The 15,746-nt window shown below is 46.3% G+C and overlaps 1 protein-coding gene across 1 annotated transcript; it reads right to left on the reverse strand.

The window, feature by feature from the left end:
• Positions 1–3,387: 3,387 nt before the first annotated feature.
• Positions 3,388–7,015, reverse strand: LOC147692142 (uncharacterized). The gene is made up of 2 exons (XM_086939504.1): positions 6,922–7,015; positions 3,388–5,846 (listed from the first exon to the last, which is right to left on the reverse strand). The coding sequence occupies exons 1-2, from the start codon at positions 7,013–7,015 to the stop codon at positions 4,723–4,725; spliced, it is 1,218 nt and encodes a 405-aa protein (XP_086795630.1). The 3' UTR covers positions 3,388–4,722.
• Positions 7,016–15,746: the final 8,731 nt, after the last annotated feature.

Here is a 15,746-nt window from a genome sequence, read left to right on the forward strand (position 1 = left end):
TGTCGTAAGGGTGATGTCTGGCATGAGGAAGGTAGGTTCTGTAGGTTCATAGGCCAACGTTAGTGGGTCGAGGCTGTTTTTGTGGAAAACAATGTAACGATTGCTACAGGTCTCTTTCCTAGCAGCGAATGCGCGCTGCGTAGGCAAGACCTACAAACGGACAAACAGGGTCTTCTCTTGCTTGATAGTATCAGAAGCATGGACTTGGCCATTTTAAATGGTAGTGTTCCGCTTGATAAATTAGCAGATTTAACTTTCAACTCCCATCATAGATAAAGCCTTTTGGACTACGTGGTTGTCTCCTACCACATTTTTGGGGCCTGTGAAAATGTAGTGGTAACTCTGTCAATATGCAGTGACCACAGTGTATTGGGTTTTACAATAGCCTTCAATTTACCCACATTGAACCAAGGGAAGCTGGACTAGGACTCAGTGGTTTTTAATAAAGCTAATGGCCGCCCCTTTTGGACCCCAAAAGATACCACTGAGGTAGGTGTGATGGTGAAGAAAAGTTACGTAGAATGGCAGGTTTCTGATTTCTTAAACATTTTACAGTTTTTCGAGGCACAAATGAAGGAGATGTAAGTACTGACTCAACTGGCCCCCGTATTACAAACCAGGGTTTGCCACTACTGAAAGTATTAAATCAAAAAAATAACCGTTTAATCAGAAAACAACATTTACAATTCTCCATTGGTAAACAATAAGAAATCAACCGCCTTAAGCGAGCTAGAAATCGTTATACATTTAGAGAAAAGAGAAGGTGGCTTGATGCCAAATGGATCGGGTTAGGGGAAGCCGTCGGAGCTCAAAACTAAAAAAAATACTGCCACGTAATAGCAGAATACTGCGTTTCAAGACAGAGGGCTCCGCCTATTTCAATTCCAGAAAGGGAGAGGGTGGTTTATATTTGACTATTATATCAAAATAATGTTACAGTACCTTTTTTGACGCCCTCTATAGAGGAGTCTTTCTTCTCTTTTGGAATATTGTCCTCCATCAAGGGAGGAAGTAGTGGGTTACATACAGAATAGAAGATCCTCCGGCGCACAATGGCCGGATGGAATTCAGATTATGTTAAGTAAAAAGGAGACAGCGGCTTGGGGAGCTTTTTTAGCACCATTGTTTTATTTCTGCTCCGAACTATTAATATCCCCTCCTCTTGGAAGGGGGCATTATTGTTCCTTTGTATAAAAAGGGCCTAAAGAGTCAACCTACTAGTTTTAGAGAGATTGCGTTGTTGGATGCTACAGGCAAATTATTTGCAAAAAGCATACCCTGTCACCTGCAGCAATGTGCCAATGATCAGAACATCTTACCACCCGAACAGTTGGGCTTTAGAAAGAACCATGGAACCCTGGACAACATTGCGGCTGTCCAGACCATTGTAGAGAAATATACTTTTTGACGAAGCATGCCAGTTTATACGGCTTTCATTGATTTCTCCACGGTGTTTGATAAAGTGGATCGTCAAACTCTGTGGAGAAAGCTTCATCATCTCGGAATGCCACACCATCTCCTGGGCCTCTTGACAGAATTACATACAGACACTTGGTGTCAAGTGATAATGGGAGGCCAGCAAGGTCTATCTTGCAGGATCGAGACTGATAATGGGCTGAAGCAGGGCTGCCTGTTGGCACCTCTTCTGTTTTCCTTTTATATATATGATCTTACAGGCACGTTAAACGCAGTGAGGGGGGATGCCCTTAGAATTGATCCATTGTCCATAGGTTTCCTACTATTGCAATTTTTGATTTAACTCCTATTGGCTTGCAACGTCAAGTGGATGCCCTAACTAAATATGTGGAGGATCATTTCCTGAAAAATAATATTTCCAAAAGCAAAATCTTAATCTTCCCCAAGAAAGGTCATAGACTAAAGAAAGGGTATAAGTGCTTGTTAGGGCATGAAGAACTAGAATTGGTCGACTCATATTTGTATCTGGGAAAAGTTTTTGCAAAAAATGGGCGAGACTCAGAACATATTTAAATTATGTATTGGTAAGGCTGCCTCCCAGGCTGGAGCTCTGAACAGATTTTATAAAATTTGTGGGAGACGTCATTTTAGTCATGTCAGTTAGGAATTAAGGTTAAAATGTTGCCCTCATTAACTTATGCTGCAGACGTATTAGATAATAATTACTGTCTAGCCTTTGACAAGTCTGAAGACTGGTTCTTTCGCCAAATTTGTAATCTAAATTTACTGGCCGCCCCACATGTTTTACGCTTGGAATTTGGGTTATTCTCCTCTTTTATTTTAGCTTTGTCAGTGGTCCTGAGGTGGGGGAACGCTCTCCTTTGGGGTGATGAGAGTTCCCTTAGGGCGGCCCTGAGAATGGAAATCTTTGACAAGCTAAAGGATCAATCAGCATTTCTTAGATCATTTGCTTACGCAAATGACGTATTTGGGCTCAGTTTAAATAGTAACTCATGTATGCCAAGCCTGCATTGAAGCTATTCATAAAGAAGTCTGCAAGCTCGATTAGTATGGCAAGAGATATTGCTCTAAATAAATCTAAGTCCCAAAATGAGTTGGTCTCTGGTAGTGCCTTGGGGAAAAGACCACATCCTTATTTAATCTGGATTCACCCACATGGGATTAGAAGATTGATGCTTCTTCTGAGAATTAATCTGTTGCCCTTAAGAGATGTTACTGGCATATGGTAAAAAATCCTAAGAGAGGAGAGAATTAGCAAATTGTGCTATACTCAAATTCAGGATGTTAAACATGTCCTATTTGTGTGTCCAGAATTACAAAGGGCAAGGCGTATGTTTTTATGACCATCATTTATTAAATGTAATATTGATTCGTCCAGCAGGCCAGAATATTTTTTTTATCCCCACCAAATGAAATGGCCTGTTATAGGATATTCCAATTTTTTAAAAACTTTTCTGGCTATTTATTAGGAAATACTTAAATCTCGCTATTAGGTTGTATTGTCTAATGGGTTGATATCAATGAAGTTTCTACTGTATAAAAAGCATATTCAACCTTCTTTCACACTTTTTAATCTATTGTATTTTTAGGAAAAAAGGGAAATATTTTTTTGGTATTGTATTTAAAATTTGCTTTTTTACTGTATTGATGCATTTTGTGGACCTCAGTAGGAGTTCCTTAACAAATAAAACTTTTTGACTTTGACTTTAGAAAATATGTGAGTGAGAAGCACAAACACCCTGATATCACTGAACACACATACAGGAGGCGGAGAGCTTTACGGCAAGGGAAAAGCAAATCTTTTAACAGAACACTCAAAAGAAGGAAGTTTGGAACAAATACTTAAGCATCAGGACATCAATATAGGCTTCAGAAGGGTGCAGAATGTAGAACTTTGCCTATTCAAACATCTCACCAAAATGGGAAAGATATGAATACAATAAATGGAGTTCAAAGAGCAGTGAGTTTATTTATAATCAAATTGTGAAAATGCATACACAACTCAATACAGTATTTTCTTTTGACTATTAGCTTTTGACCCAAAGGTTACTCCTTATTTCCAATAGAAAGTTGGAAAACATAATTCCGATGATTTTCACATAATTCGCTGCAGTTTTGCACCTTTCAGAAAGTATGCGTCGATATTATAACCAAACTGATTCCATCCCGCCCCTGTACGCCCCCTCTCATTGTTAAATGCATTATTTCCACATTGCCATGGCCAAATTACTTCCAGTAGCACTAGAAACATGATTTACTAATAACAGGTGTTGTAGATGTTCCTTTTGAAGCTTACATATTTAGGTCATCCACAAATATTACTTTTGACTATGTTTTCTTCTTTTTTCTACTTTTTTGTAAATTCGATTTCCTCTTGGTCTGCAATTGAGATTCGAAGTGGAAGAATTTTTAGGAAATTGGCCACTCAGTTTGGAATTATACTCACCGCGAGAGGTGATGCGGAAAAAAAACCACACTTGAATATTCCTTTCAAAATGTTTATATTAGGGGCTCAAAGACATCAGGAGGAGAGGTAGTGGCAATCTGCAAATTTTCATTCCACTTATAGAGTGACCTTCCCATTGAGCATTAGCACATTTATCTACAAGGTTTTCGACATTATTAATTTCAATCCACAACGTCCTTTCTGAATCCTGTATGCTAGGATATTCTTTAGTACAGTAAGTCATAGAAATGTTCTAGTCAGGTGCACTAGAGGAACAATCAGTATTTTGGTTTTCTGAGATACTTTCCACATTAACTCCATGTGACCAGTTGCCGCGTTGGTGCATCTTTTGTGCAATTGGTGCACTTTGTGCTTCAAACCCATTCTCCAACAGGTTGTGTCCACAAAATGGTGGTCCCATTACCTCACAGGTACGCCTTTACTTGATACCGTCTCCAACATAGTGCAGATATTACATACATGCATTGGCAGGTTTCATGTCAAGAGCATACTCTTTTTTACCTTGGTGTTGAGGCACCCTCTTCATAAACTTTCACTTTCTGAAGTATCTTCCACATACTATATTTATGAAGCGCTCCATGTTTGTGCCTCATTTAGTATGATTAGTATGCAGATATGCAGATTAGGAGGTTGGGTCACAAATGCCCTTGGAGCCCATAAAAGAGACATTTGGTTACGTTCTTATGAAGCTTAATTGTCTTCCAGTCAAATTACGTTTTGACGCACATGCAATGTTAGAAATAACTTAAACTTAATTTAATTCTGTTTTCACGTAGGGTAACCGATAGAGACCCCTTCAGGCTTACACTTAAATCCGACTAAACGGCTGCTGAAACACTCTCCACATTCAGTACTAAATGCACATTGTCCGTCCAACACTTCTTCTCATGTTCTAAACAAGAACTGTGATTGGCAAACGGTTTACTACAGTTTTGACAGCTGTAAGATTTCAAATGATTGTGCGCTTTGTGGTGTCGGAGAAAGGAAGATGTGTCGCTAAAGCTTTCTCCACACAAATTACACAAATAGGGGTTCTCCCCCGCATGACTGAGCTGGTGTTTGTCCAGAGTGTAGGGTGTGGGGAAGCCCTTGCCACATTCTTTACATATGTTCAGTTTTTCCCTAAAGTGCTTTCTCTGGTGTGAGGTTAGCTGCGTTTTCCAACAAAAAGTCTCTCCACATTCCCCACACTTAAAAATGTCTGCGTGTACCAGCTTGTGTTTTAAAAGGTTTGCTTCTAAGCTGAACCACCTTCCACATACACCACATTTATTTGGGTCTAAACCAGCATGAATTTCCATGTGCGCAGTAAGGTTGGATTTTCTGCTGTAAGCCTTTCCACATTCAGTACATACATGTGGCTTTGGACCTAGGTGCTTGTCACTACTGGGCAAAATGGGTGGAGGGTCGGAGAAGTGATGCTCACTTTCGAAACTTGCAGGGAGTGTTTCACATGGGTTTACGGTCTCCACGCTTCTTTCTTCAGTGAGCTTTTGATCCTCAATTCTCCCCATGTTAGTGAAAGTGGTCTCAACTGCACTTTGTGTATCTTGTGTCTTTGGTTTGTGACTTCTCTGATGTGTAACCAGATGAGAGTATTTCTTGAAGGTTCTTTTACATGTACTACATGTATGTCGTCTTCGCTTTTTATGGGATTTCATGTGCATCGTAAGTGTATATTTTCTTGTAAAACTTTTTGAACATATGGTACATTGATATATTTTTGCTTCGGTCTGCAGTGAGGCACGCTCCGTGGAGTTTCTCGGTTTGTCGAGATGTTTTTCATAGTCAGTGGTGTGTTCTTGGCTGTCACATGCAAGCTCTCCAAGCTCCTGCTTTATAAGTGGCAGAGGTTCCTGTTTGATCTTTCCCAACGCAACGTATGAAGGCGTCAGCTCTTTAGTACTTTTTCCTATTATGATCTTGTCCTTGGGCTTCTCCCCTGTTGGGCATAAAACATAAGAATTGAATCAATGAGTTAACTCGAATTATAAGGAAATAATATTTATGAAAATGCAGATAATAAAACATTGATTTCTATCATTCAAGTGGATACAAACAAGATGCGTGATTGTGGCCTAAATCCCGCCATTAAAATCTGCATTGTTTCCCACTAGAAGAATCAGTGAATTAGTAGTAAGTGCACATGGTTAGTCTTCGAGAGGATGCCTGATTGGACATGTATTGTATATAAATGTTTAAGACAAGGTTATTTTACACCAAGGAAGAGCTAGTGTAATAACTGCCACACGGCCTCTATACTAAACCTATAGCACACAACTGGTATGGCAGGAATGGTTCACTGTACACCCTCAGGAAAAAAGGGGTAATCTAGATACTAGCCCGAATAGAACATTCGAATTATTGGTCAGCTAGGCGTCACCCACTCTGCTGGGGAATGCTTCGTCATCGGCCAGTCCGACCCACTGTGTTAAGATGATATCAGCACTGTGGTCTCAACCTCTTTGAGGGAGATCAGAAAACTCTTGTTCTGGTCAGTAATGGACCCCTGTAATTCTTATATCATCCGAGGTGTAAACCCGAACATTTCCTTTACACCCAGGTACACTTGGTCGGATTAAAATATGAGTACGGATGATCATGAGAGATTATGTCTCAGGCATCCCATCACAAATCTACTTGCCACCATGTTTTGACTACTCACTGGATCCCTCAAAGGAAGGTCTCTGGTTTCCGTCAGGGTAGTCCAGGTACCCCACACGTCAGTCCTTGGTGCACCTCAAAAAGTGCATGAACAGTAAGAATAAGTTTTTCCTCTAAGGTTATTGTCATAAACCCTACATTCTTAGGTTTATCTGCCAAAGGCAGTAGTGGCCCATGCAGGTGAGTGTGGTGGAGTAGGGCGAGGCAGGGGTGGGAGGGTGAAAGTTTCAAACGACAGGATAGGGAAATTAATGAATAAATAAATAAAACTACTCCCTGGTGTGTCCCTTTGGCACATAACTCTAAGAGTGTAGGGTGACAACAATAACCGTAGAGGTAAGACTTGTTCTTACCGTTCACACACTTTTTGAGGTGCACTAGTGACTGACGTGTGGAGAACCTAGACTGCCCTGGCGAAGGCCAGAGACCCTTCGTCAAGGGATCCATTGTGTTGCCGAAATATGCTGCCAAGTAGATTTGTGATGGGATGCCCAAGACATAATATCTTGTAATCATCCGTACTCTGATTTTAATCCAGAAGAGTGTGCCTGGTAGTAAACAAAATCTTTGGGTTTACACCGAGGCTGTTTGAAGAATAATTGTCCCCCACTATTGACCCGAAAGAGAATCTTCTGATCTACCTCTCTAATGAAGTTGAGACCACTGTGCTGGTATCATCCTAACATGGTGAGTCGGACTGGCCGATGATTAAGCATGTCACAAAAGAGTGGGTGAGGTCTATCTGACCAATATTTCAAATGCTCTATTCTGGCTAGTATCTTGTAATATTGATTACCCCTTTTTTCCTTGAACAAAATTTTCACTGGAGCGCTTCTGCCACGTCTAGCCAGAGTATAGCACAAACTATAGTATGACATTTAAAAAATGAAAATTGTTCTCCAAAGCACAGCAGGGAAGAATCATAGGTGCACAGAATACCTGCACATTATGGGTAATCAATACATTCTGTGCATTTTTCCATTACAGGAACGTGTCTACAACCATGAAAGAGTTCTGTTTCCATTACTGACTTAATATATCATAAACTGATAAAACCACGAAATACATACAGAAGAGAAAAATCTGCAGCAGAAGAATAAAGAAGCTGCCCCCCTGGTAAAATTCAGTATACAGCCCTCTTCGCACAGTGATCTTCTATCGAAAGACTCTTTTCAAGGTCTAACATGGATTTTCTGGCCTAGCAGTTCACTCATGTTTCACCTTATGTTGGTATTTCCTAGAGAACGATAACCATGTTGGTTCTATGAGAAGAAGAGGTTTTGCGAGGCAAGATGGCGTCTGAGTGAGAATCGCAATCACTCACCTCCTCTCTGCTCCGCACCTCGCTGTGCTCACTCCCGAGCAGGACTGCCGATGAATCGCTGATGCTGGATGAAAAGCAACCCGAATGTCAGCACTGTAACAATGAAGCCAAACTGAACGGCCCCTTCGCTAAAAATGAACCGGGGAGAAGATCAGGACAGCATCGAGGGAGACGCGAGGGCTGGCAACAGGCCCGGTTCTAGCGGGTGGGCCGGGTGGGCCGGGCCCACCCAAACTTTGGCCTGGCCCACCCAAACATAACCCTTGGCCCTGGCAGTGACGTCAGCAAGGCCAGCTGAATATGGCCACTGCAAGTTAAAACGTTCTTCGAACGTTATCTTTCTTTAGGAGTTGCGTGATTGGGCCTGGGCTCGCACCCCCAATCACGCATCTCCTATTAGGCAGGAGGGCTGTGTCCCCGCTGACTCGTGCAGGTACATTAGGGGCACTGTGAAGGGGACAAAGCCTTTCGTTGGAACTGGATTTGTGGATAATTAATTCTTTTCTGCTGGTAAAGAGGAGTTTGTTTTGTGGTTTCGTTTTCCTGACCTTCCTGGCCCCTTGAGCTGTTTGTTTAACCGATCCAGCTGTGACAGAGTTCGTAAGGAGCAGGTAAGAGAATGTGTGGCTATTGTGTTTTTTAAATCTGTGCGAAAGACATACTTAGAACGCTGTGTTTATTTCATTTTCATTTACATCGTGTGTTTAAATCGTTGGTATCATTCATGAGTGGTTCTGCAAGGATGCAGACAACTAAATGTCCAAATAACCTTGGGGATTGTTGATCTTGCTGGAGAGCGTTCTTTTTTTGGTTTGTAGTATTTAAATGCAATAGAACTGTAGTTAACATGGATAGCTCAGTGGGTTACTGCCTTTGTCACAGAGATCCTTTGATACATAGGACAGTGTGATCAAAGACGTGTATACAAACCAGAATGGTATAATTAGATTTTTTTTTTGTATTGCTAGTTAGTTCGAATTTTCCCAGTATTTCATTATTCTAATGTTGCAATACAGAGTTTGGGCAGATATAATTTCTAATCAGTACAGCCAACCACTGGGGTATGCTTTAAATCCTGTGTTTGTGGTTCTCCAGACCCAACCCTCTTAATACATATTGCCCAGCAGCATGGATGAGATGTGATTCCTACACCTGGTAATCTTCATTAGCTTATGTGACATTCCCTATAGGCTGATTTGGATACTTTTATGAATCATTGTGTCTGCATAATGTGTGTGTGATGTACAGTACTGTGATACCCTACACTACGAGTAGCGCCATACAAGAAATAAAATGCATATGAGAGAGGGGCTATGGAGTGATGATGGGCTCTGTTGGAGGGTGGCAATGAGGGAATCCGAGGGGGCATCATGAGGGGTGGAGATACGGAGAGATGGAAGGCACTGGTGGAGGTTGTTTGTGAGGGAGTCTGAAGAGGAGGTCATGGGGGAGGGGCTTTGGAGTGATGAGAGGCACTGGTGGAGGGTGGTAGGAAGGGATTCTGAGGAGGAGGTCATAAGGGGGAGTTGCTTTGGAGTGATGAGGGGCACTGGTGGAGGGGTAGGAAGGGAGTCTGAGGAGGAGATCACGAGGGGGTGTTGCTTGGAGTGATGATGGGCACTGGTGGAGGGTGGTAGGGAGGGACTCTGAGGAGGCGGTCATGAGGGGGGTTGCTTTTGAGGGATGGGCACTGGTGGAGGGTGGTAGGGAGGGAGTCTGAGGAGGAGGGCATGAGGGGCACTGGTGGAGGGTGGTAGGGAGGGAGTCTGAGGAGGCGGTCATATGGGGATTGCTTTGGAGTGATGGGCACTGGTGGAGGGTGGTAGGGAGGGAGTCTGAGGAGGAGGTAATGGAGAGGGGCTATGGAGCGCTGAGGGGCACTGGTGGAGGGTAGTAGGGAGGGAGTCTGAGGAGGAGGTCATGAGGGGAAGAGGCTACGGAGAGATGAAGGCCAGTGTTGGAGGATGGAAATGAGGGAATCCGAGGAGGGGGAGGTCATGGGGAGGAGCTACGGAGAGATGAGGGGCACTGGTGGAGGGTGGTAGTGGGGGATTCTGGGAGGAGGTCATGAGGGGCACTGGTGGAGGGTGGTAGTGGGGAAGTCTGAGGAGGCGGTCATGAGGGGGGTTGCTTTGGAGTGATGGGCACTGGTGGAGGGTGGTAGGGAGGGAGTCTGAGGAGGAGGTCATGAGGCAGAGGAGCTTTGGAGTGATGAGGGGCACTGGTGAAGGGTGGTAGGGAGGGAGTCTGAGGAGGAGGTCATGAGGGGAAGAGGCTACGGAGAGATGAAGGCCAGTGTTGGAGGATGGCAATGAGGGAATCCGAGGAGGGAGAGGTCATGGGGAGGAGCTACGGAGAGATGAGGGGCACTGGTGGAGGGTGGTAGTGGGGGAGTCTGGGAGTAGGGTGGGAATGAGGGAATCCGATGAGCTCATGGGGGAGGTGCTTTGGAGCGATGAGGGACACTGGTGGAGGGTGGCAGTGAGGGACTCAGGAGGAGGTCAATGGGGGGAGGGGTTATGGAGCGATGAGGGGCACTGGTGGAGGGTATTTGTGTGGGAGTCTGAGGAGGTGGTCATGGGGAGGGGCTTTGGAGTGATGAGGGGCACTGGTGGGGGGCAGGTAGGGAGGGAGTCTGATGAGGAGGTCATGACTGAAAGGGGCTAAGGAGAGATGAAGTGCACTGTTGGAGGGTGGTAGTAAAGTTGTCTATCGAGTAAGAGGTCAGTGGTGGGACACCAATAAATACTTTTGCACCGGCGCTATAATAGACCCTGTCATGTTTTTGCTTATTTAATTAGCAGTTGGGTCATTAGGGCCACTGTGTAACATATTTTAAAGTGTGTGCTAATTATATTTACTCTTATATTCAGGGTTTTCAGTTTGAAGGTGATTTTACAAATCTTTTTAGTGGGATTATGGAGAATAAAACCAGGTGGTGCCTGATATGGTGCTGGGGACCAAGGTTAGCTGTGAGTTAAGGTGCACGGTAGAGAGATTGTAGAAAATTGATGATCAGGCCTGGAAGGGAGTGTACTGCAGAGTCTGGGGTCAGATGGAGGTAATAATGACGAGAGATTCTCTCTGAAGGCTGGCAACGAGGCAGGCTGAGTAGTGTTACTTGCCTGATACTTCCACCTCAGAAACCTCCTCTGCCCATCAAAAGGACCTTACATGGGGATCAAAACACTTTTTGAGAGTGTTAACGATTAGAAAGAGATTTGGAAAATAATGGAGGGCCCTGAATCTCCTGTTATCCCCTTCTATCACACGCAGGAGTACAGTTTTTTCTATTTGTAGGCTACCTCCAGAAGCGACACATTGAGCCCGCAGTGGCCCACCCAAATGCGCCCTTGGCCCACCCAAACAAAAATTCCTGGAGCCGGGCCTGGCTGGCAACTCTATCCTGGTTTTGGTGGCTCTACAAGTTGAACGGAGCCCGGCGGTGTTGATTCATGACAGCCTGCCCCATGCGCTGGGAATCCATTGCTCGACTTCTGCTAACACCCGCATGGAGATGGATCTGTTCGGGATGCAGGCTGGGGTTGCCTAGCAATGGAGAAATTGAGGGAAACCTCGGAAAGGAGCACACAGAGGCTATGGCAGCGCAAGGAGGTCGTGGCAGGATGCGCCTGAACACACTCTGTGGGTCCCGCAAGGAGTGACCCCAAACCAGAGATGGAGGCTAAAAAAACAGACTTTCGCACTGGCAAAGGGGCCAAATCGAAGATAGAAAATGAAGGCTCCCAAGAGTGCAAAAAATACTGAATCAAAAGGTATGTTGCCGGGGGGCCAGGGAGAGAAAAAAAACAAATGGCAAGTACCAGCATGTTTCCCCCTATCAAGAGTGATAAAGAACTGGGGGCCGCGTGAACATTACAAATAGACGGAATGGGGTCTAATCAAGAAATGTTAAATGCAGAGAACTCCCTGAGCACCCCCCTAGCTGTTTCTCCAGAACACGTGGAAGAAAGGAGGCCATCCTGGGGCTCATGCAACGAGAATACTGTCCTTGGGCCCACAGAGGAACCATATAGAGATCCCTAAAGTGAGGCGCATAGCAAAGGGGGTAGCAGGGTAAAGGAGAACACCCTTACAATGCATAAGGAAGAGGGAGCTGGTTCTGAGCAGCTGCATAAAGGATCTAATGATGAAGGGGCCATCCCGAAAAGGAGCCATGAGACGGGATATCTCTCCCCAGACTCTATGGAAACATTTTATTCTCTGAATGAGGAATCGGCCGAGTCAGAGACAGGACTCTCCAGCAGTAGTGAAGCAGTTGAATGTGAAGATACTTCCACGAGTAACTACAGCCAGCCGGAGGAAAAGAGAACCCAGAAGAGAATGAAACAGGGTTCTGATGGGAAGAAGAACAGACATAAGAAAAACTTTGACGAAGAAGGTGAACTTGCATGGGATTACTCTGCGAGGCAACTAATAGGCCCCAATAGTCCGAAAGGAGCACAAAAACTTTCAAAAAAACATCAACTCAGCCAGGGGGAACCAAAAATTCATGATGAAATCTTAGAACCATCTCTGTCAATGATTTTTCAATCTTTTTAAATCTGTTTATTGGCATTTTCATTTTTCACAAACAGTACAATGCACATAAATATTCATCCAATACATACTGCAGTTACATTTCGACTGTCAAATATGTGAACGCATTATGTCTCTTAGGTACTGCATTGTATTGTGCAAACGTTTCCGTAGTTAGCAATTGTGCACGAGTGTATCTAAATTCGAAAATGGGGGCCTATGCGACCCAGCTCCAGGTACAGAAATGAGTTATATTTCAAACAGTAAACTCTTAACTTCGCTAATGCAACCAAGCACAGTATGACATGTTCCTGAGCATACAGTCAATGTTGTCCCCCACTCGCTTCAGGAATCCCCCCGGCCTCCCTCTCCCCCTCCCTCCACCTGCACGGGTGTCCTCCCACCCGTCCCCACATGTCTCCCTCTCCCGTCATTCCCCTGCTTTGCAGCATCGTGAATTGCACCCGGCAAGATTTCATGTGTGGTGTCCGCTGCGCGTGTCCCCCGGTTAACTGTAGTCCCGACTAGCCCTCTGTCATTCCTTCATTGGCGGTAATTCCCGCCGACTGTAGTGTGTGAAGCATACGCTCCCAGGATTCCGTCATAGGCTCCCTGCAGAGTCCCACTGTTTCCTCCCGCCGTATGGCGGTCCATTCCGCCCTGGCCCACGACTGAAGGGACAGGGTCCAAGCCTGCGCGCTAGGTGGGTCCCGCTCCTTCCACCTCTTGGTGAGGAGACGCACTGCCACCACCAACCCCAGGTCTAGGAACCGGGACGATGCTTTATCTTTCGGGGGCCTCTTAAATAGATATAGGAGGAATTCAGGCCAGTTGCATGTAATGACGCGCCCAGTACATTGCGTAAGGAGCCTACCGATGTCCTCCCAGTAAGTGCCCAGCCCTGTACATCCCCACAGAATGTGAAGTATTTCAGCGTCCACAGCCTCGCATCTGGGGCAGGCTGTGTCCGCCCTGTAAAAAAATCAATTGATTAAGGCTGAAGTGAGGTATGCCCTATGTATTATGTAGACCTGAATTTGGCGAAAACGCATGTTCCGAGGGGTTCTCCCCGGACTCTTGAGGACTATCTCCCATTCTTTATCATTGACGGCCCGCCCCATATCCTGCTCCCATTTACCCCGTAATGCGTCTAGGCTTATTGCTGTGTGTGCTCTCAGTGACGCAGCAAACCACTTAACCAGGTGCCTCCCCCTTCCCATGACGTGTAGATATTGTATGGTAAGGTGCTGTTCGGGCTCTGTCGCAACATCCCCCCATCCCTTTGCCATATGTGCCAGGAGGGAGCGGTGCAGCAGGAACCCCCCTGGTGGGAGCCCCTCGTCAGCGACCAGTGTCTCATATGGTATCAGCGCCCCGTCCCTGTATAGATCGCCTAGTGTCCTTATGCCTGCATCATGCCACCTCTCTAGCATGGGACGTGTAAGCACCCCCCGCCTCCCGGGGAGCCCTCCAAGGGTACCGCCGGCGCGTATAGTAGGTTTGCTCGCCTGAGCCGCAGCGCCCTGCGAAAGCACTTGTATGCCACCGTCAGCAGTAGTGGGGTGGGGCACACCGAGGTGGCCAATGTGTGAAACAGCACGTGTATTCGCTCCAGTGTTTATGGAGGGACGCTGGTAGCCGTGTCCTCCCTCCCCCTGTCCGCTAACCAGCGAGCAACTCACTGAAGTTGTGCAGCCAGATAGTAGTGCTCAAAGCAGGGGGCAGCGAATCCGCCCTTATCGGTGGGGAGGAACAATTTCCAGAGTGCCAGCCGATGCCTGGAAGAGCCCCAGATGAAATATCAGAGGACCTTATTTAGCGTGTTAAAAAAGGAAGCTGACAGAAAAAGAGGTAAGTTAGTAAAATAGTGGAGCAAGCGCGGTATCATGACCATTTTGGCCAGGGCTACTCTACCCGTGGGCGTTAGTGGGAGCGTGGACCAGAAGCCGATCTGTGATCTGAGCGCTGTCACTGCGCGACCTAAGTTCCCGTCGTAGAGATCGGCCGGCTGGCGATAAACTGGAATTCCCAGGTATTTCATTGTGTTCGCCATCCGCTGGACTCTTGTGCCTTGTAACCTAAACCCCAGGTACTCCACTCCATCTCTAAACGCAAAGAGGCCCTACTTGCCTGCGTTGACCCGGAGTCCAGAGAGCTCCGCGAAGCTGCTCAGCAGGCGGTCCAGACTGCCCGGATAGTGCTCACATCTCTGACGAAAACTAGCAGGTGGTCAGCATAGAGCAACACCTGGTGTACGCAGTCCCCCAGCGTCTGCCGCATGGCTGCAGTCAGGGGCTCCATGGCAAGCGCAAAGAGTAGCGGGGACAGTGGGCACCGCTGCCGGGTGCCTCTGCCCGCCGCCACTGCCTCCGATACATAGGGTCCCAATCTCACACGGACCACCGGGTCACGGTATAGAAGGCCCACCATCTGTAGGAAAGCAGTGTCAAGTTCGTACTTCTCCAGTACTGACTGTAGATACCCCCACTCTAGACTGTCAAATGCCTTTTACAGGTCTAAAATTAGGCATCCTGCTTTAGGCTGGCCCCCCTTCGCTTCCGCTGCTACCCTGAAATACCGACTAAGGTTCAGTGATGTGGACCGCGCCGGCACAAAGCCGTTTTGGTCTGGATGTACCAGATGTGGGACAACCGGTGCCAACCGCTCCGCAAGGATTTTGGCGTAAATTTTGTAATCCACATTCAACATAGCTAGAGGACGGTATGAGCCTAACTCTGTGGGGTCTTTGCCAGGTTTGGGTAGCGACACCAAAAAGGCCTCTCGCAAAGTCGGCGGGAGCCTGTCCTCATCAATTGCTGTGTTGTACAGTTGGAGGAGCCAGGGCGCCAGGATCTCTCTGTTGGCCTTGTAGTATTCGGCTGGCAGGCCGTCGGGCCCCGGGGATTTCCCTGTTGCCAGGGCCTGAATCGCTTCCCCGACCTCTTCTAGAGTGAGTGGGGCACAGAGTGTCCCGTTCTGGGCGTCAGTGGCATTGGGCAGCGCCACCAGGTCTAAGAACTCATCCAGCTCGCTCCTGGAGCTAATACCCCGGGCCGTTTACAGGTGTCTGTAATGCGCAGTCAGCGCCTGGTGGATTTTGCGCTGCGTGTAGACCATTTCCCCTCCCCCTGCTTGAATGGCTCCCACCAATGTTCCTCGGTCCGATCTCTGCAACAGCAAGGCCAGTGGCCTCCCAGTCCTGTCCGCCTTAGCATGTGTCCTGGCAGAATGCGCCGCATAATTATGACATCTCAGCTGTTTCATTAAGGCCGCATGCTCCCCTCTCAGTTCCCCCAGTATGACCGAATGCCTTCC

This window comes from Lissotriton vulgaris, chromosome 9, assembly GCF_964263255.1.
Source record: "Lissotriton vulgaris chromosome 9, aLisVul1.2, whole genome shotgun sequence".
NCBI lineage: Eukaryota > Metazoa > Chordata > Amphibia > Caudata > Salamandridae > Lissotriton > Lissotriton vulgaris.

Coding starts and splice junctions, on each gene's coding strand:
- LOC147692142 (XM_086939504.1), bottom strand. CDS start 7,015: ATGGATCCCTTGACGAAGGGTCTCTGGCCTTCGCCAGGGCAGTCTAGG. Junction 5,847..6,921: donor CCTCAAAAAGTGTGTGAACG/GTAAGAACAAGT, acceptor TATGCCCAACAG/GGGAGAAGCCCAAGGACAAG.